The 22,039-nt window shown below is 55.8% G+C and overlaps 1 protein-coding gene across 1 annotated transcript; it reads right to left on the bottom strand.

Annotated features, from left to right (window-relative positions):
• Positions 1–739: 739 nt before the first annotated feature.
• On the bottom strand, positions 740–21,229 carry CNNM1 (cyclin and CBS domain divalent metal cation transport mediator 1). The gene is given in 13 exon segments (XM_052799290.1): positions 740–1,518; positions 2,304–2,420; positions 2,515–2,628; positions 2,969–3,146; positions 3,360–3,523; positions 4,556–4,618; positions 7,747–7,794; positions 7,972–8,071; positions 8,255–8,424; positions 8,701–8,841; positions 9,413–9,556; positions 19,676–20,853; positions 20,855–21,229. Coding segments are annotated over 13 exon segments (2,961 nt in total). The 5' UTR covers positions 21,205–21,229; the 3' UTR covers positions 740–1,324.
• Positions 21,230–22,039: the final 810 nt, after the last annotated feature.

The following is a 22,039-nucleotide window of genomic DNA, read 5'->3' on the forward strand; positions in this document are numbered from 1 at the left end:
GTGTGGTGCCTGGCTTACCCCCCCATGTGATCTGTACCAGTGCTTTGATAGCCTTACCAGCCTTGTTTTTCCTAACGAGTGACCTAAATTTCTCCTTTTCTGCGGTGTAAGCTCATTACCCATTATCCCATTTACCATGGCAACAGAGAACAGATTATTCCTTTCCTCTTTGCAACAGCTTTTTATGTATTTGAAAACTTCCTCTCTCCCCTTCACATCCTTCACCAGTTAAGATTAAGCGACCCTGTTTCCTTCAGCCTTTGGGGTAGGTTGTTTTCCAGCCCTTGCTTTCCTCTGGCTTCCTTTCAATTGCTGTGTGTTTCCTTAGAAGGGCAGTGCCCAGACAGGGATGCAGTTACTCCAGCTGAAGTTTTATCAGCATTGGTGGACTATGAGATTTCTGTCGTTATCTGTCAGGCTGTACTCCAGCATGTGTATCCCACTATTGTGTTTGCAATGGCAGGATATTAACTCCTGTTCTTCCCCAGTCCTTGTCTGCACTGCTATGGTGTAACTCTCTGCACCGCTGAGTGCTTTCCTGGCAGCAAGTGACAGGGAGCCCAGGTTTACAGGGAGAAGTTGGGAAGCACTTGCTGACCTGGTCCTCCACCTGCTCCCTTCAGCGATGCCGAGTCCCATTATGCCAGGCACCTCTGGCTGCAGGTATGAGGGCAGCCTGGCCTGGTGGGAGAGGTTAGCATGTCTTTCCCTACATCCATTGACACAGACAGGGCATCGCTCAGGGAGAAATCACTTTTAATGTTAATATCCCCGTTGCGTTCAGCCTCTACAAAAACTACTGACTGGTCTGTACCAACCCAAAGGCTCAGCGCAAGCCTCTCTCGCACAGGCAGCCACGTGCGGAGAGGAGGATGGTTCGATGCAGTGTGGAGCGGCCCTCCCCAGGGAGGGGGGGCTGCGCTTGGCGGTGAGCTGGACTCCCTGCCCTGTGCCTAGCAGGGGTTCGGGAGTGCTGGGCTGTGTCGATGGTCAGCGTGCGCAAGGTGCTGCGAGTGTGCACGTCACTATGCACGGCACAAACACGTGCTGGGGCCCTGAGCTGTATGTGGCACCGCCCAAACAGCACGTTCTCCTCATGGTGGAGACCCCATCTGTGCGGCACCCAGCACCAAGGGGCTCCAGGCCTCGCTGGGATGGAGATGGTAAATGATGCTAAGGGCAGTTCTGGGTTGGGCCGCCCCTCCCTGCTCTGTCCGCAGGGACGCCGTGCCAGACACTTCTCCACCTTTCCTTTTTCCACCTCTTCCTTGAGACCAGTTGCTACCAGGGAGCAGCTGGGCAAGGGCCCTTGGACTCCAGCTAGCTAGTCCAGGCCGCCTGGGTGGTTCAGCCCCACCGGGGGCACATCCTTTCTCGCCTGGGGATGAGGCTCTGCGCAAGTCCTGCAGGGAGGGGCGGCACGGGCGGGCAGGCGGGTGGGCAGGCAGGCAGCGAGCAAGTGCAGACCTGCTGCTGTTGAACGTGAGCCTTGCGGCGGGAGACCCCCATGCTGCAGACCTGGAAGACACAAGCGCAGCCTGGTACAGGCGGCCAGAGCTTGCCCTCCCTGACCTGCTGCTGCTTAAGCCTGCAGCACCTTTCCTAGCCAGACTTAGGGATATTGGTGCAGACACATGTTTCTAGCTGCGAAAACATGAGTCAGGGTCTCACTCTGTCTCCAATATCCATTCCTGCCCCAAGGATGGTTGGAGTCTGCTGCTACATCCCTTGACCCTGCTCCAGCCCCCAACAACATGTGTACCTGCATGGGCTCCAAACCACATCGTTTGGCTTTGCCGCTTGAAACTTGATTTTATGCTATTAAAACTGAGCAACTTCCCATTTGCTGGGGAAGGAATATTGCACCAAGAGGCAGGTTCCTACCTCCAGTCTGCATGGGCCTCCAGCACTGTGCTCTGGCCACGCTGCTGCTCAGGTGATTAATGGGGCGAGATTGGAGCTCTCCTCTGGCGTCTTCTCTCCCTCCGGTGATGACCGTGACTTGCGCCCACCTGCAGCAGCAAAGGTGCCTAGGGCTGGGGTGCTGGGGGCCAAGGGTGCTCAGGACGGGGGGTGCATAGAGTTGGGCCGGGACCAGGTGGCTGGCTCTGCCTGAGCTAGCCCTAGGTGCAGTTTTTGCCTGCTGCTGGGGTACTGCCAGGGAACTGGGCTGCCCCTGCTGCTCCAAGCCAGCCCCATGCAGGGTGTCCCCAGGACAGGGCTGGGGAGCAGCTGACCTGGGCAGCGGGGTGCCGGGGCAGAGCTCTCCCCCTGGGTGCTCCCTCCCTGGGTCAGTCACTCACTGAGGGATCTCAGCAGCCTCCTGCCCAGCGTCTCCTCGGAGCTACTTGGCGATGAGCTGGTGCCAGCCTCTTTCCCCAGGGACTCTGCCTCCGGGACAGTGCCACAGCACTCACTGTCTGCAAAAGCCCAGCGTGGCTGTAGTGTCTCAAGGCACCGCAGGCCTCGCCACCCCCAGGGTCATGTGTGTGTGCGTCCCCTGGCCACACTCACTCTGCCGCTTGCTGTTCTCCTCATTGTCAGCCAGCTCCTCCTGGATGAAGGGGATGCCCTCCATGCGCAGGAACACCGACTCGCTGGGACTGCGCAGCCCCTCGGAGCGGCAGCCTGCAGGGACACAGGGCAGGCGTGGCAGCAGGGTGGCGAGGTGCTGTGCCCTGGAGCAGGACACCAGCCACGACAGCAGGTCCCAGTGCCAGGGACCCCCAGGGGACACAAGCACATGGCTATGAGGAATTACACGCCTGCACGCTTGCACCTGTGTGCGTGTGCAGGCACAAAACAGCATCCACAGGTGTGTGTGTGCAAATGCCCACGTGCCCCAGTCCATGTGCAACTGTGTCTCTGCGGTGGCATGCTTGTCATGCCAGTGGGTCCCCGCACAGCCCTCCCGGGGAACATGCAGTGTTGGCCTGTGGTAGGGAAGGGATGCTGCTGGGTGACTCACACATGACGCTGTTCCTCTCATTCAGGAGAGTGGTGGGGTCCTCCTTGGGTGTCTGTGGGGTTCCCCGTGTGGTCGAGGCCTTGGTTGAATCCCTGTCGAAGACCTCCATGTCAGGGGACTGCGGTGAGCTGTCCATGCGGCTGGCCACCAACGCGTTGTGGTACTGCTGCCGGGTGACCTGGGCACACAGACATGCATGCCCAGCTCAGTGGGTACCAAGCCCCACTGGGACCTCCCGGCGACTTAATGGCACCAAACCCCTGGACAGCAGGAGTGCGGGACTCCCCAGCACCCACTGGGCACCCACCAGGCTCCCAGGGCAGAGCAGAGCGAGAGGGTGCCTGGGCAGGGGGTGGCTGGGGTGGGACAGTCCCTGCCAGCTCAGCGGTACCTTGACAAACTGCACGTCGCAGAGGATGTGGACAGAGTAGTCAGGTGTGTAGATGTTGTTGCTGCTGCTATGGAGCTGTGTGGTGCTGCCCCCGTAGTCATTGTGCTCCCGATTGGGGGACTCGGAGCGGTTGAGCCCGCTGCACCGCGACGGTGACCTGTTCACTGCAGGACGGGACGGCAGAGAGGCAAACACTCACTCTCATTCGTGGTGCCGCTTGGGTCCCCGGTGCCGGCGCAGGGCCAGGGTGGACCAGTCACCTCTGGCAGCTGTGCCCCACGAACACCAGGGCTGGCAGGGGCCCTACAGGGACCTGCAGGGGCGGGGGGTCTTCCTCGGTGCATGCTGGCGGCAGAGGCTCTGCGCCATGCCAGCCCCATGCAAAACAAAGGGACCGGGCAGGCAGGCATCCGACCTGGCGCCTGGCAGCAGAGGTCAGGGCTGCTGCCTGCCACCTGCCCGTCACACTGACTGACTGACAGCTCTCCTGCTAACACAGGCCTTCTGCACGGCATTTGGCACAAATTCTCCTGGTTGCAGCTGGCAGCCCACAGGGTTTACTTAACCTGCCTCGAGGGCACGCTCCTGTCCACCCTGACTCCGACAGAACAGGAGCAGAGGCTGCCACAGCAAGCTGGCCCATCACTCATGTTGACTGATGGCCTCTGACATGCGGTGTGATGGATTTTGTCTGGTCAGTGATTTATTAGGGAACAAAGGCAGCTTGTTCCTTACATGGGCGACGTCAACATCTTGCTGACTTTGCTCTGCTGCTAAAACGCCCTTCTATTACCCAGATTGCCAGAAAGCAAGCGAAGTAGAGCAGCGTGCATGCAGGGCTGCGGGTAACCGTGGTCAGAAGCAGCAACTAGCAAGAAAACGCAAGCACCGAGTGCAGGAAGTTACAGAACTGTGCACCAAAAGCCCGAGCTGCCCATGGCTCCTCCTTATCCGCATCCCGTTCTTCCCAGGGTTTGCATCTTACTAGGGAGGCTGCAGCAGGGACAGGGCTGCTGTCCCCCATCTGCCACCCGTGCTCCAACTAGTGAGGGGCTGCCTGGAGTGGGGTGCCCTGGGTGCTTCTCTCCTGGCACTGCCTGGCATGCAGGGTGGAGGGGGCTTGGTGCACTGTGCACAGGGAACTGGAAAGAGCCTGGCACATGCAGAGGTCCCTGCCCAAAACCATGCCCCATTACCTGGAGAGCCAGCCAGGGAGTCCCCTCTGCTGAAGGCAAAGGTACGGGACACTGAGACAGGCACTGCAGAGAGAAAGGAAGGAGGAAGGAAGGAGGGGATGGGGGAAGGCGAGAGACAGAGGTGAGGGTGGAAGACAGACCAAGAGGAAGAATGAGAAAAAGAATCATGTGCCAGCAGCCCTGGGCTGGGCTTCCACCACTGCCTCCAGTATCCCTTCCCACCCCTCTTATACCCTCCTGCTTCTGCTCTGCAGAGGCACTTGACAGCCGCGGGGACCACGACACTGGCAGGGACATCAACTTGAATGCTGTAAATCAACAGGCTGCTCTGTGATGAGGTAAGAGGAGGTGAGGCTGGGGGGGGACCAGCTCCTGCCAGGCCTGTCTGCACAGCCACACATCTCCTTAGAGCCACGGTGAGGGCAGAAAGCATCTTCCTCCCATCAGCTGAGTGCTGGCACCCTGCTCCAGCCTGTCGCCAGCCGCTGCCAGGACAGGGGACTTTGTGGTCAGCTTGTGCCACCTGGGAGATGGGTGGAAGCTAAACTAAGTCACTGTGCTTGGCATCTGGGATGCTTCTGTGTGTGCAGGCAGGTGGCAGAGAGGGAATGTGCTCTGCAACAGTGCCCACCTCCACACAACCCCACAGCTGCAGGCAGGGGCCCCTCAGCATGATGCAAAGCAAAGGCATTCATGCCCAGCTGCCTGCAGCTCCCCCCAAGGCCCTGGATCTCAACAGACTCGGGGCGATGCCAAGAAGAGTTCCCCACCGGGAGCTGCTCCATGTGGAAACCACAGGAAGCCAGGATCCCATGTCCCGGGGTGCCTGACCCATTGCCACAGACAGGGCAAATCCCTGGACATTCACTTTCCACGTTTTATTGCCATGGGTTACAGCAGCAGTGACAATTTCAAGGGCAGGCATTCCCCCTCCCTGTGACTCACTGCCTGCGGGGAGCTGCCCTGTTGCCCTCCACAGCATCCCTGGGCCATGCCACAGGGGTGCAGGGCTCCATGGGGAACATGGAGAGACTGGCACGCAGCGTAAGCGATGCACTTGTTAACACCTCCTCATGCCTCATCTTTCCTCTCACTGCCAGTAGCGTCCACCTCGAAAGCAGTGGGAGATCTGAGCCCGCTGGCTGCCAGCACCCTCCTCCAGGCACGGCCACGCTTCTCCCAGCTGCCGGCCCTCCTGCCCGGGGCACACTGCCCTCCCTCCAGCCACTGCGTCCGCAGCGTGGCTGCAACGCTCTAGGAACCGTCTGCTGCCTATGTGATTAGTGTTCTTAAATTGCTTCGAAGGTAAAACCTCCAGGAAATTTGTCCTGCAGCCCCCTCCTTCTGATCTCTGCGCTCCTCCCCCAGTAACTCCTGTTCCGTGTCCTCCCCTGGATCAAAACCTTCTGCAAATAGAAGTCCAAGCAAAGGCACCAGCACGGAGCGCTGCCCAGAACAACTTCATCCAGCTGGGAGCAAAGGACAGGTTGATAACCACTAGCACTCTGTCGTGGTTTAACCCCAGCCAGCTCCCTGCTCTCACTGCCCGACCCACCGTGGGGCTGGCTGTACTGGGTCTCTGCTGCTGCACCCCTGCCCCGGCCGCCAATGCCAAAGATCGCCTGGTGATAAAAAGGTTGCATAACAACGGTTAATTAATAACAAATTGTTAAATGCTCAAGGGTTAACGTCTGAATTCTCCGCTGTGACACACTACTTGCGCTCATTTCTGCTGGGCTTTGCTTCAAGGAGGAAGGAGGACGCCAGCCCGACAAGGGAGATGCCCTGCGACCTCTGCCTCCCACCCGGCCTCCTCACTGGCCAGGGGTGCAGCACCGCACACGTCCTGCGTCCTGTGGCAGGCAGGGTGGCAGAAAACATCTCGTGACACAGCATCACGCGCAAGCACGGAGAGCAAAGGAGCCCTGAGCAGCAGCGTCCCGGCAGGCAGCACTGCGGACACGCGTGGCCGCACCGACATGGCTCCCACCGTGGCTCGTGCCCTGCCTGTCCCGTGGCCCACAGGCAGCACTCACTGCCTGAGCCCCAGTGGGGCCCTGGGGATGGTCACCGAGGGCACGGGGGCATCAGGCCATGCAGCAATGTCCCAGGGGAAATGGGACACTTTATTTATTCCCTCTCTCCAAACCAAGCACAGGGGAGCAGGAATGCACACTGCAGGGTTAATCCAGCAGTCCACGAGCCAGCCTTTCGAATGGAAGAAAAGCAGGCAGCAAGAAATAGGTGAGCCCTAGAGCTGCACGCAGACTGGAACGCATGGGAGTGACAGTCACCTGCCCCAAGGGACTCTCCCTCTTCTCTCCATGACAACTCTCCCTACACCTCCCTAAAGGTTGAACTTAGCGGGTTCTTGTTTTGATTAGGCACCCAGCGCATCCTTGGCTTACCATCAGCACTGCAACATCTGGGGTTTGGGATGACGGATGTGCCGGACTGGGGGTGGGCAGCACCTCTGCCTGCTCCCAAGCCACCAGGCACTAAATGTTTGCAGGGGTGATCAGCAAAGGCGGCGGGGGGGGCTCACAGTCTCCCCTGATCAGAGCTCCCTCTTAACTCTTGCAAGCAGGGGATCTGCTCATTAACCCATCAGCTCTACAGGCAGGGAATTTATTGGGACCGGGACATCTACTTCTAACTCAGCTAATTTCCACAACCACCATGTGCGAACAGCTCGTAAGTAAATTGACCCATCTCTGCAATTCCTGAGCAGCCCCTGTTCCCCCAGCGTGGGACCCGTGTTCAGCTTGTGCTCCAAGCCTCGGGAACACAAACGGGTCCAGAGATGTTACGCTGAGACCTAGATGCACCATGCCAGAAGTCACAGGGCTTACTGCTCCCATCTGTGTGGGCATGCTGCTGCCTGTGGGCAGTGCCCCTTGCAGTACCCCTTGCAGTGCCAGCCGTGCTGGTTTCCACCCACAGGGATCCAGCACATGGCTGAAACCTCAAAGGGACTTCAAAGGGACCTCAAAGGAAACTCCAAGTCCCTCTGCGGGGACATTGCTGCATTGGTCCCTCAGCATGTTGTTTCTCCACCGAGGTTTTTAAAGGGGGTGATCTGAGCGCAGAGCCTGAGCTGCTCTGCACGGGATGCAAACCCATCCCTCCTCCAGCCGGCCAGTGCAGCAGAAGAGAGGTTTTAGAGCCCCAGCCTGTCCCAAAATACTTACACAGGAAAGAGGATCCAGCCAGGCTGCCCACTTTCCGCACGTCGTTATCTGAAACGACAGTTGGAGGTGCAGGAATCACAGGGGAAGGGCTTCCGCCTGCCCCACGCCCCATAGCAGGGCCACCCCACCCCACGGCCAGCCCCTTCTCCTAGCCACCAGCCGGCTTAGCCCTGTGGAGGCTGCAGAAGCAAAGGCAGGGCCAGAGGGAGCCCGCAGAGCCTTTACCTGAGGAGATGACAGCCATGATGGCAGGGACACCGTAGTAGGTGAATGCCCCATTCTCAAACCGCAGCCCTTCCTTGCCAACCTCCACCTCCACTTTCCCCTGGAAGGAAAAGGAAAACCCGCTCAGACAGGCACCCCGTGCTCCTGGCCACCGACCCACCCAGGGCTGCAGGGACCCCTGCTGCCCCGTATGAGAAGACGGACATCTCCGCTGGCAGAAGCAGCCCAGAGCAAGGTGGCAAGGAGAGACGGGCCACCCTCTGCTTGCCACTGCCCCAGGCACCTGCAGGATGAGGATGAAGTAGTCAACGGGGCGGTTGCGCTGGTAGAGGTAATGCTCCGCTGCCTTCTTGTTCTTTCGGTCGTACTTGAGCTCCTGGATGACGTTGGGGTGTTTCAGGAGCCGCAGGAGGATCTTCTCGGAGAGGTAGGGGGACTTGAAAGGCTCCACTTCTAGAGCGGAGGCAACACACACTCACTCAGTGGGGTCAGGGCTGCTGGGAACCCCTCATCCTGAGCTGCACAGCCTCAGCCTCAGCACCCCACTGCACTGAGGGGACCCAAACGCAGACCCACGATGGAGGAGCAGCAGGATGCCCAGGGTGGGGGTCCAGGCAGGTGAGAACTGCTCGCTGATGGGGGAAGACCAACCCAGGAACAGCTCAGGGATGTCCTGCAAGGCTGGTGCTGCTGCAGGGAGATGCAGGGCTTGCACAAGGGCAAGGGTACCTGTTGCCATGAACCGATGCGTAGCCAGGAGGAGCTGTGGGGAGATCTTCACCTTCATCTCGCTGTCTGAGAGCCTGAAGATGGAGAAGTCCTGGGGCTTGCGTCCCCGGTGGGGCACCCGCTCCTTCTTCCGATTGTCCGCTGCAGGGCAAAGAGCAGAGCGGTCGCCTGCCTGCAGCAGCCACAAAGCCACTGCAGCTGCAGAGCCCCATACCACATGCACATGTATATAGAGAGGCATGTCTTGCTGCACCCTATGGCAGGGCTGCTGTGGAGCAGCAGCCAGAGCAGCAAGGTGCACAAAATGTGCCGTGCATCACAGCCTTGGGGTGGAGGGAGGGAGCAGGGTGGTGGAACACGCTTCCTTCTCAGGAGCACGTCCTGGGTTGCCCTTGCTAGATGCATCACCCGAGCTGGAAAGGAGCTTGGGAACCACCCATGGGCACTTCATGGCCAACACATGTGTCCCTGGGTCAGACCCTGCCCCACCACCGGCTGCTGATGCTGGTGCTTCTCTTATCTGGAGCATTCAAGACTCCCTGACATCTGACCAGCATCTCTCCATCACTCTTGTTTTTCCCACCATGACTTTGAATTGCTCTGGGGAAGGACCACGATTTGTTCTGGCCTGTTTCCTACCCACATGTCTGTCTGTCTGTGTGGGCTCCCACCCTGGCTCCTGCAACTGCAGTAGCTGCTCTGGGACACTAACTGTACAGATCCGTCTCATCCAGGATCTCGGACTTGATGATCTCCTCAATGACATCCTCCAGGGTGACAATGCCCATCACCTCGTAGAACGGGTCTCCTTCCCCTTCATTGTTCACCCGCTGCACGATGGCCAGGTGGGACTTTCCTGCGAGGGGAGAGCAGAGCGGCAGTGAGACCCCCAGCCCACGCGAGAGGGGTCCCCAGCACGGTGGGCTGGCAGGCGGACAGCGCTCGGTGGTAGGCACAGATCACAGCCAAACCTCAGAAGCAGCCACTATTGCCCAAACCCACCCCAACCGCACTAACCCACAGAGAAGGGCTGGACACACAGCCCAGCCTAACAGGGCTGCTACTCCCCAGGCTGATTTCTAGGTGTCACGGGACTCTGCCTGGGTCTTTTTTGGGGCCGCTTGCTTTCTTTACCCAGGCAATCTGCTGCGACTCAGTCTGTTTAGCTCTTTGACAGCCTCCTGTGCAGGAATGAAGTGTACGTTATACCAGCTGCTTCTTGCTTACCCTCAGCTTCATTGGCATGAGAAAACTCTTAACAGAGCAATGAGACAGTGTCCTCCAACACAGAAATGTAAGCATGTCCTTGGGTTCTACTGGCTTCCCTCATCCTCCTGGTGTTTTCTCATTCTGTTAATTATCTTTCCTATCAAACTGCCAGGAACAGCTCCCCCACATCTTTCTATCCATCACTGTCTGGACTGATCCTAAAGCTTTTCTTAAAATACAGGCAAAGCCTCCAGCTCCTTGGAACGGCAGCTGGTTTTAATGTAGAAATGTGTATGTTTGTTTGCAGCTTTCAGCCCAGCTCCTGCAGAACTCTTGGGTGAACCATCTGGATGCAGAGGCTGAATGCTTTTCAAGCCATCAGCTTGCACCTGAACGTCTTCTCCAACCCTTGCCCCTGACAGCCCCTCCTCTCCGTTACCTTAAACAAGCAGACTGGGACCAGGACCTTTAGCTGCAATGATGGTGACTCCTGCTTGGAAGTCGCAGTGTTTCTCAATCACAGTTTCAGTTTCCTCACTTGCCCCAGTAAGCTGGCAGCTCTGCTGACACATTCTCAGGCTTCTTGCTTTTGGCATACTTGAAACGTTGCTATTTGTTTTTGCACGTCCAGCTCTCTGTAAGCTGTTTTGACTTCTCCAACTTCTCCCTTCCTTTACTGTCTGCTCTGATTTATGCTCCTGCTCAGCAGCTTGACCAGAACCCAACTTCCAAGCCACAAACAACTTCTGGGTTTCTAGCTCCAGTGTATTCTTGGATCTGCCAATGAACAGCACTGGCTTTCTTACTGCCCCTGTGGCTCCTACACTGCTCAGCAGTGCACACAGGTTCTGAACCTCTAGTTTTACTGAGAACGTTAAAAATGTCCTTCATCAGTCCCACAGCCAACAATTTCGCCTCCCTCTGTTTGCTCTGCATCCCTGGGGTCTGCTGTTGCAATGCCTACACAAACCCAACCGTACCATGGGCACTGCAGGGACCTCCAGAACCTGCAAACACCTTATTTTCCCCACAGGCCCAGAGCTGAGGTCCTTGAACAGCAACAGTCACCCAAAAGGGGGGCAGGTCCCTTCTGCTATGCAGCTGCTTCTGCATCTGCTTCTCCCATAAACCCTCCCTGACAAACTCGCCTGCTGCTCTGGGCGAGGGGATGGGAACAGTGTTTATGTATAAAGATGCAATAGGGGTGGGCTCCTGCCTGCTGCACAGCTCCCTCCTCGCCCGCTGGTGCCCTCTGGCTCATCCCTGCGAAGGGACAGGGATGAACGCACCCAGGGCAGCCCAGCAATCCCATCAAACACGTCTTGCTGGGGACCACGCGACCTTCAAATAACCCTGCCCTGGATCTGAGACGAACAAATGATATTTCTCAGCCGAAGATCAGTACTATACATTTCTCACAGCAAAGCTTGGGCACTTTCCACAGTATAAATTCCCTCCTCCTCATACCAAGCTTTTATTGCAAGATTTCAGAGAGCAGCTCGCTGCCTCCCACGCCTACGGAATTAGAACATAACATCGCAGGAAGTAGCACCGAGATGCACTTTAAAAAACCAAATCAATAGCCTTGGGGCATTGAAAATTCAGCATGTTCTTTGGACCAGGCTATTTCACTCCTTTTTGTACATGGGTTTGTGCATCTTGTCTGTTCAGTGGGTAATAAAGCAACATGACTTGAGACTTAAAAAGAGAAAAGCAGCAGAGTTGGCTGCAAGACAGCAGCAACAGCTACGTTTCATCTTAGCAAAGTCCAACTTTTGAAAATGTCTCCTTTGCCAAACCCCGCTCCCAAACACTGGGGCCATCTGGTCTCCTACAAGTCCTCGGGTGAGTGAGGAGAGGGGAGAAGTTATTTCTTTTGGCCAAAAGCTTGTTGTTAATGACATTTACATGCAACCCAAAACCACCGAGCCCTTACAAAAAGCTTAGGTGCTACTTAAAGGCAGTCAGAGAGTAATGGAGGCAATTCTTTTTTTTGGCCAAACACCTACATCGACGCTGTAATTTACTCTAGAGCAGCCTCAGAGAAACATGATTCCAGCTCCATGTTCACGTAGCGACAAATGAGATTATTTAGAAATAACCCAGCACTGTTAGTCTGGGAGGGGACCCACAGTTTCACTACACTGGGGGCAGAGCCAGGAGGGCTGTTAGAGTGCTCAAGAGTTCTTTATTTTCACAGAAAATAAACACTTGTAGCCACACCATAAACCCCCACGTTTAGGTTTCCAGGCTAACATCCGCATTAGAGATGGAGCAGGTACCCAGCAATGGAAAATTGTTGCAATTCATGTGGTTGCTCCTGGCCCACACCGAGCGAGCTGATCCTAGCCCCTGCCTGGCCAGCTGATCACAAAACACCCCAAAACCCACTCCCATCCCTTGCAGAGCTGGGTGCAAATGACTGCTGCTCCAGCTGGCCCCCACTGGGAAAGGGCTGACTTGCCCGGATTTCCCACCTGAGGGACAGGAGATCGTTTGCAAAGTCCTGCCCCCCAACCTGGCTGGGTCCTGGGTCTCCTCCCATCACTTTTTTAACAGACCCTATAAATTTGACAGTGGGGAGGGAGGGTGGGTTTGTAGGTGCCCTGCCTGTATGGTCATGGCTTGTTCCCTCATGGACTGGGGATGCTGCCAAGCTCAGCTGCATCCCCTTACCCTGGGAGCTGCTATACTTGCACAGAGCAAAAGCAGTGGCATTTGGAGCAGGTATGAGGGCAGAAGCTGGGCTATTTTATGAGGTGGAAGCAATGTCCAAGGGAGAGTGGCACAGGGACAGACCCAAGGATATCAGGGTGGGGCGGAAGGGTGTCATCTTCTCTTCTTGAGCTGTTACACTACAGGTCTGCCTCGGTGGGAGTACAATGGAGAGAGATAAATCATTTAAACAAAACTCCAAACTTGATCTAAACCAGCTTTAAGATCTGTGAAACTGATTCAAAAATCTGAGCTATTGTAACCATTGCTTGATAGCTCAAATGAAATGAATTATAAGGGTGAGCTGCTTCCCCACTAGCAAGCTGTCACATGTGAATTTTACAGAGCTATCACTGATGCAGGAAAGCACAGTGAAACACTGGAGAATCAAAGCCTTCGTTTGGCAAATGCTAGAACAAATGGGCAATTAACTTCACTTTTGTGAATAGCTCCACTGGCCTCTGCAGGACTGCTCTCGCACAGGAAGTCTATAGGTGATTAAGTGTCTGCTCAGCATGGGATACAACTGTACTAAATTCTTTATGAGCTACATGAAATCTGCTCTTTTCAAACAACAGCTTCAGTAGAAAGTTAATGCCTCAAAATGCTAAATTACAGAGCTAATATAAACAGCCAAAAGCTTCCGGATGGAGCGAGCATCTGAACAGATATCTAAAGCTTTTATGCCCATTTTTAGGAGCCTTGTTTTTCATAGGTACCTAAATGACCTTGGGCTCATAGATCCACCTCAAAGCGTCCTCCCTGATGGGAGAACAGGGTCTGAACACATGGAAATGCCTTTACTTGTGGGAAAGAAACTGCTGTTGGCTGCAAATATAGCCCAGACTACTTCCTTATCATTTTTTTATGTAGGTGCTCTGCCAGAGGAATGCTAAAGATGCTTTAGCCTTGTCTCTCGTTCCACAGGATGAGCATTCTGAGCATGAAATTTATTTTCATGAATTTTATGGTAAGATCTAAAGCTGTTACTAGGAGATCAAAGGTACAGGCACAAGCCATGAACCATTTACAGCTACAAAATGGAAGGCAAAAAAAGAGTAATTGGTAAATAAGGTTGATTTGTGAAACAACCATGAGGTAACTGAAATCTGTTTTCTGTGTGCTTTTCATCAGAGCTCTTCTCTGGGCCAGGGGCTGCCAGCATCTCTGTGTCCTCTTGCAGTCCTGCATCTGAAGTAAGTGGGGACCCTGATTTGAACTTCTTGACCTGGAAACGTGTGTGAGTGTGCTCTTGTGTTACCACACCTCAGCACCAAGGGTGAAACCACACGCCTGAGGAATTGCACCTAGAGACAAAGCACGTCTACACCTAAACAGGGGGGAAATAACCAGGAGGGCTGCGGGGCACCCAGCTCTATGGGGAATCAGAGCTATGTGAAGGGAAAACTGTAAACCCTAATCTAAACCAGACCTTCCCCAGAGATGAGAACTTCATCTGCTTACATCTGTCTCTAGTAGAATACAAAAGCCTTTCTCATACTCTGCTTTGGTGCTTTTCCTAAACCTAAGGAAAACTGGGGAAAAAGATGGAATATTTGGAATAGCTGATGTATTACCATTGACAAAACAGATCAGGAGGGTAAGGGGGATATTAGAGGGGACATGGAGTCTCATCTTCCATCTGCTGTACAACAGGGTTCTGACCTCCTGGGTATGACCCTGCCTGCCCCCAAATGGTGGGTTCCCTTGCATGTTACTTGGAGCCTAAGGAAGCCTACAAGGATGCTGAGGCTTTCTGAAGCTAAAAAACTTCTAAAAAGCTGATGCAAAACTGTTTTCATTGGTGTCTGTAGCATAGGCCACTTTATGTTTTCCCACAGCTCAGTCTGAAGGTGCCTTTGACAGCTCCCAAAAGGGAGATGGCTGGCTGGGTGCCCTCTCCCCCAAAGACACGGCTCCCCTCTCGCTTTGCTGAACACCTCCCCGGAGCAGGCCTGTTCCTGGGCTTGCTGAGGCAGGGTAAAGCAGCCCAGGATCCACACAGTAAGATTTAGCACTGTTTGCAGGGGGGAAAGCAAAGTAATGTTTCAGGCAGAGTTGCAGCACGAGTCACTGAAGCCATCTTTGTGAGGTGTATCGGCACCTCACCCACTCTCAGCCTGGCAATCGGCCATCAGGGGACGTGTACGGGATAGTTCCTGAATAACAACGAGCTCCTTAACCCATACAACTGGCTAGGGAGGTCATTGCTTCAGCCCATCAAGTGCCCAAGATAGCGGCTATCACACTTGCACAAATCTCTTGAAGGCCGATTTAAATTTCAAGCCGTGCTTTGTGCTTTTGTGCTTGCAATGACTGCAGGCTCAGAAGAAGGACCTTAAGAAAAGCAGCTGAAGTGGTACTGGCCCCACAGTTCCTGGCAAGTGTGAGCATCTTCTCCAGCTACATTCAATTTGTAGAAGTCTAATAGAGGCCGTGGAGTATTTTGAAAAGCAAAGACAGACAGACCCTAGGGCAGAGCTGTCTTCTGCAGGACAGGCTGTTTTCCCTGCTAATCCAGGAAGTTTGTTTTTGGAGAATTTACTTTTAGTAACTCCTAAAAGATGCCAAACCACAGAAGGCTAATTTGAGCTGCACGTCAGCCTCTGCCCTGTTGCAGGAAAATGAACATAAGAGAAAATTTCTACTGTTCCTCTCACAGAGGAAAATTACTTGCTAAAAGGTGCCACTGCTATATATAGACTCCCCCAGGAAATTAGTCAACAAAATCTATAAATTACTTCAGGAATGGGATAAGACTACGACTTTCCAAAGGCACTACAGAAGAAGGAGGTGGACCTCACAGAAGAGTTCCCCATGAGGAGTTAGATCACAGGACTGGAGCCGCAACACGCATTGCTTCGGTTATTTTGTAGGGATGGAGGAGAAACAGACTGCATCACCCACAGCATTTCACGCTGAATGAATGCATAAACCTTTCCTCCTAGCTCCATGTTCCCAAGGTGAAGTTTATCCTACTGGGACCTCATCTGCCCCTCTACATTGCTTTAGCTTGCTAAATATGGTGCAGTTATTTCTCTGGTGTATTAGGTATTTCCTCCTGGGAGCCTAGAATAAAGGTAGGTACTCCGAGATGTACCAGTACCAATTGCCAAGAAATTGTCTCCAAATTTTTTCACTCCAGTAGTTTCAGCTCCTTTCAGGCTGCAGGTGGCAAAGTTACTGTGCTGGTATGTATTTTCTTATTTGTAGAGAAGAGGGGACACATTTTCTGTAGTGTCCTCCCCTTAGCACTTCTATGTAGATGCTGCACAACTATGCATGCCTTCTATAATGACCCCGTCTAGCTTGCCTGAAAAGATGGCAAATTGGGTGTCCAGATCTCGCTATTTCCGAGTGCATTCTGCTGAGTTTTGATGAGAAGATAAAGTCAAAACCATCTTCTAGCACAAGTACTTCCTTCTTTCAGCTGGACCTGTCTCATGCTGCTGTAATGTTTTTCAATAGTTTTTGCAGCTGCCCTCCTCTTTCGGGCTGTGGGTCGAAGTCCAAGCTATCCCATTGCAGGCTACCCCCCCCCCCCCCACTCCTGCTGCTGTTTGCAGCCTTCTCTGGGTTCTTCCCAGTTCCCATTAGTGCCCCCAATTTAACCATCTTTCTCCAGGAATTAGTGGCAAAAGAGACATCGAACGATGCCAGCAGCAGCAGGCTTGTGAAGGGGCAGATGTGAAGGGTTTGACCAGTTCTGCTGTGATGGGGCAGGGGCCAGGTTTTGTCAACCAGGAGCTCACAGCTGCTCTTGGGCCCTGTAACCACACCAGGCCATTAGTTCTCTAGGTGCTACTGAAGTGCATGCTACTATTTTCATATAATTTAAATGTTTTGGCAAGCTGATGCTACAGAAGTGCCCTTCCCCAGGTTTGTGGAGGGTAATCCCACCTACAAGGGGTCCTGCTGGGGGAGAGGGGATTTGCAACTCATCTATGCATTAAACTCAAGGCAAATGTCAATGGGCCTTAATGGAACTGAGCTCAAACAAGGTTAGGCGTGAGCGTACGTAGAAACTAATGAAGGAAAACTTCCCTTCAAACCCTGCTATAAAAGATCAGAGAGGAAAAAAACTGATCGTCTTCACAGCTAGGATAGTACAATGAGAGAAAAGAAATGCATCAGATAAACAAGGATAATAGTGTGGTATCGGTGAGTAGGAGGAGAGACAGAAAAGAGAAAGTCCTGCTGGAGGTGTGAGCAAGAGTCCTAAAGTGCTGTATTTAATCATTCCTTGACATCTTCAGTAAGAAGGAACAAATGTTTGTGTACTGTGGCAAGGAGCTCTGGCAGTGAAATTGTGTTACTTATACATTATGCAAAAAAAATGACATTATGGGTATAATGAATGTGACAGAACATTAATCATTAGTGAAACAGATCAGAAGTATACATTGCTATCCAGGAAAGAAAGATATAAAATGTAATGAGTATTTTGTATAAACACTGTAATAACAAAAAGAAATAAAGGATACAAAAACTGTTGGAGTTAATCACGGGAGAAGGAAAAGAAAGCTGGCAAGGTTTCTCTAGAGGTTTGTCAGGGACCTAAGGACCTGGAGGTGGTTATCAATGCCCATCCTTACTGAGACTTGAATTTCCTAGAAAGAGACCAGGCCGTAACAGTGGGAGCATTTGCTGTCCTGCAGGCACTTTGGATGCGCAAAGTGATGAATGCCTTCATTAAGCACTTGCTGAGCCAACAAGCAATCAGCCTACTCTCTAATTAGTGGAGGTGTCACAGAAGACCCCACCACAGAGAGCAACCTTGGTTGGATCAAACAAGATACTCCACCATAATTCAAACAGACACAGAAAAGAAGACAGTGATGAAGATTCTTAATTACAAATGGGAAATCTTTATTTTAGAAATTAAATAGTCAAGTGAACGTGGCTGAAACAGCAGTGGACGGGACCAAAGGCAGCTGGGAGCGAACGTCTGTCGCAGTGTGGGAGCTGGCACGGGAATCTGTATGTAGAACTAGGAAAAGAAAGTTTAGGAGGGGTTCAGGGCTTGGCTGGGGGGTGGCTATCTACAAACACAGGGTGCTGGGGGTGACCAAATGCCTACAAATAGGGGAAGAATGAATTGGAAGAGAACAGCAACACCTGAGGAGAAGAACATTTGGGGGAAGAGCTGGAATTGCTAAACACCATGCTGAGTTAGATACTAAGACCAAAAGCAAGTCTTTTCAGCCACATAATTGAGAAAACAGAAGGAGAAATTAGATGGGAACAGAAATAAGTTTTAGGAAGAGCTCTACGTAGGGGCTGTAGCAAAACGCCCCAGAAGGCCATGATGGCAACCAGATGTAAGGGAGGAAGACCCTGAAGCGAAATGCCAAGAGTTTAATGGAGTAAAGCTGAAGAAGGACGGATAATCTTCATGTGTGATGAGGACTAGCATGTGAAAGTGTAGAGCAGGTAGCAAAGCTTGTTAACGCACCTGTCAGCTCAGGGAACAACACACACAAAACACCCCTGTTTAAGCAGGGCAGAGAGGACAGCAAAGGGCAGTGAGCTAAGCAACCACAAGTCCATTTCTATAGGTTTATTGATCCGTAGGGTACCAGGCTGTAGAGCAAATTTGGAGGGGGAAGTAGTTGAATGCATCAAAGTAAATCAGATAAAGGGCAGGGGAGGCTGACCAAGGGGGACTGTGCCAAAGTCATCTGACATCTTCGGTAAAACCAAACTCCCTAGACAAGGAAGAGGTAGCAGAGACCTCAGGTGAACTTCAGTAATGTAGTATCATGCAGGAAGCCAGAGTTAAGAAGGAACTGTGAAGCACATAAGGAATTAGGAAGAGGAGAGGGAACTGGTTATGTTAGAAGAGGCATGGGGCTGGGGGGAAATACTGCAGCTCATCAAGGTTGAACCCAGAGAGCAATCTTAATGCTTTTGCTAACAGTCTTGGTATAAAACCCAGGAACTGGCTGATTTGCACCGTTGTGAGTCTCCAGTTGTCCTGAGGGGCAGAGAGGGTTGGTGGTGTGTCAGACAGAATGCTCCCTGTGATCCCAGGAGGCGGTGGGGACACAGTTGTGCATCTCCAGAGAGGATGCTGACCTGCATGTATCTGATGATCCCTGTCCTGGCGCACAAGAAACGTCCTCCCTCCCCTCCTCCCAACTCTAAAAACGAGCACGGAGGTGACTCACAGAGAGGCTTTCTCTGTATCTTGGATGGACCAGGTTGGCCTTTCTCACATGATCAGCTCTGCTTGCGGCAGAGCGGCCCCAGGCAGCCCGGGGAGCCAAGTGCTGTCCTCCCGCATTACATAATGCAGGATGTCACTGCTGCAGCCATTTCTTAAAGACTCACTCACCACTGTACGACCTACCGAGTAACATGCAGCAAAACACAATTCCCAGCGAGGGGGAGAAGAAACCACATGCTGTGTGTATTCTCGAGGTATGGTTAATGAAATACAGCTCTCAGCATCTCTGGGGCTGCTGGCAGCTGCTGCATTATGAATACTGTCACAGCTGCAAAAAAAGTACAGCTATTTGTAAGGGTTTAGGCTTTGTTCTTCCTTCAAATCGCTTGCACAGAAACACTTTCTAGACCTGCTTCTCACTGCTAAGCTGAAAACACAAGAGCCGAGTAACAAGATGGGATCTCCTGTCATAAACTCCTCTGCGCAGAACAGAGTGGCGAATGCTGCCTTGCCTGGGCAGGGGTGCGAGGCAGGCACCGTGCCCACGCTGCCAGGCCCCCGCAGAGACATCGGCCCTGCGGGACGGGCTCACCCGCTGAGCCAGCAACCTCTGAGGCCGAAAGCCCTTACAGTCTCCATAACATCACAGGCACGACCGGCATTGCAGGCCCTCGATCCACCCGGGGGCTGTTCCAGCACGTGACACCAGGGTCACCGCCACACCAGCACATGCAGGGCCCAACTCCCCCCAGCATCCCCGGTACCTGCCGGGTCCTGCCAGGAGGCCATGCGGGGTGGGCCGTGGGGCTGCTGACCTGGGACTCATTGGGGGTGCAGAGGGGTGCAGGGGGAGCCCGGGGGGTGGCGGCCGGGCGGCCTCACCCTTCTTGAACTCCTCAAGCAGCGTGTCAAGGCGCGTGTCGTTGAAGACGCAGTGGAGCGGGCGGCGGTAGAAGCGGGTGACAGTCTGCAGGGGGGTGCAGTCATCGGGGTCGACGAAGGCCAGGTCCTTGACGAAGAGCAGGTCGACAATGTTGTCACGCCGGTCGCCCTCGTAGATGGGGATGCGGGTGTAGCCAGAGCGGAGGATCTCGGAGACGGTGGCGAAGTCCAGCACGGCATCGGCACGGAGCATGAAGCAGTCGGCCAGCGGCGTCAGCACGTCCTCCACCACCTTGGTGCGCAGCTCCAGCGCGCCCTGCACCATGGCCAACTCCTCCCGCACCAGGTCGCCGTGAGGGCCGGCGGCACGCAGCGTCTCCAGCAGCCGCTCCCGCGTGGAGAAGACGCTGAGCTCCTGCCGCAGCGCCCAGTCCAGCAGCCGGCTGAGCGGGTAGCAGAGGGGGAAGGCGGCCAGCATCAGCAGCCGGGTGAGGCACAGGGTGCGGGAGGCGATGGCCAGCCCGTGCCGCGAGCAGACCGAGTAGGGCAGCACCTCGCCGCCCAGGAAGACGGCGGCGGCGCACAGCAGCACCGGCAGCCAGGGCGCTCCCCGCGGCCCACCCGCCGCCGCCGCCGCCCCGCCGCCGGGCAGCGAGGCGCAGAGCCAGCCGGCCAGCGCCGCGTTGGCCCCCGCCTGCCCCAGCAGCAGCGTGCAGAGCAGGTAGGTGCCGCCGCCGCCGCGCACCGCCTGCACCCGCCGCGCCTGCTCCCGCTCGGCGGCCGAGCCGCTGTTGCGCAGGACGCGGAGCTCCAGCGGGTCCAGCGAGAGCAGCGAGAGGCGCAGCCCGCTGAACAGCGCCGACAGCGCCAGCAGCAGCAGGGCGCCCAGCGCCCGCAGCCAGCCCGCCTCGGGCAGCGGCAGCAGCCAGGCGCCCAGCGCCGGGGCGGCCGGCCGGACCCGCAGCAGGAAGCCGCCGGCCGCCCCGTGGTGCGCCCAGGCCCGCCCGTCCCAGGCGCAGAGCGAGAAGAGCCGCCCGCCCGGCGCCGCCGCCGCCTCGCCCTTGCGCGGCTCCCGCACCCGCACCTCGGCCAGCGCCGAGCCCGCCGCCCCGCCCGAGCGCAGCGGCCCCACCACCTCCACGTCCGAGGCCCAGGCGCTGCGCTCCCGGCACCGCTCCGCCGGGCCCCGCGCCGCCTTGCCCCCCCCCCGCCGCCGCCGCCGGAGCCGCCTCCTCGATGAAGACCAGCCGCGGCTCCCGCTCCCCCGCCGGCCCGCGGCTGCCGTTGCCCTCGGGCGGCGGCTGGAAGTAGAGGCGCAGGAGGAAGCGGCTCCCCTCCGCCGCCTGCACCGCGCCGCCCTCCAGGGACACCCGGCCCGGCGCCGTGTCCTCGGGCCGCAGCCCCAGCAGCCAGGCGGCCCCGGCCGGCGGCCGCGGCGACAGCGAGAAGAAGAGCAGCAGCACGGCGCCCCGGCTCCGGCCCCAGCCGCCGCCGCCGCCGCGCCCCGGGCCCGCTGCCGCCGCCGCCATGCCGCTGCGCCGGCACCGCAGCGCCCGCCCGCCGCACCGGGACTGCAGCGGGGAGCCGGCACGGCACGGCACGGCGCGGCGGCACACGTGGGCCGGGGGGGCGGGCAGCCGCCGCGCCACGTGCGACCGGGAGCCGGCCCGCGGCGCCTCGGCGGGAGGAGCCGGCGGAGCGGGGCTGCCGGGACGGCCTACGCGGGGAACGGGGCGGGGGGGGGCGGGTTCGTCCTCCCGCCCCGTACGGCCCACGCGGGAGCATCCCTACGGCGGGCGGCACCGCGCGCTCTCCCCACATCTGGCGCGACGCTGGCGGGGCTGCCCGGGAGCCCATCCCCGGGGGTACGGGGCCGCCCCCACCGCCAGCAGGTAGAGAGGGCTGCGGGCCCCGAGCAGCGAGCCCTGCCCCAGCCACCCGCGACCGGGCTCGCTCCCGGTTTCACCCCGGGTGCACCGCGAGGGCCGGCTGTGCGGGGGGGCTGCGCGGAGGGCTGTGCCTCCCCGTGCGCTGTGCGGTCCAGGTTTGCTGAAAGGCTTCCGCCGGCAGTCCCTAGAGCTGGGGTGTGCAGTCAGCCTCCCTCTGTTACCCGCCGAGGCCCAGCTCTTCAGTTCAAATTCATCTCCCTTCTTCCTATGGGAGTGATTTTTTTTTTTTTTTTTTTTATAATGGGGGGCGGAGAGTCGCTAGGTTTGCGGTCTTGCTAGGAAACAAATGTACCACGCTGTAACTAACATTTATTCTCACGTCTAGACCTGATGGGGAATGTGATACACAAACGGGGTTTGTCAGCTTCAGGAGTATATGCTGAAGAAGGCTCTTAGGGACTGTGGAAACTTTCGG

Source organism: Harpia harpyja, chromosome 10 (genome assembly GCF_026419915.1).
Source record: "Harpia harpyja isolate bHarHar1 chromosome 10, bHarHar1 primary haplotype, whole genome shotgun sequence".
Lineage (NCBI taxonomy): Eukaryota > Metazoa > Chordata > Aves > Accipitriformes > Accipitridae > Harpia > Harpia harpyja.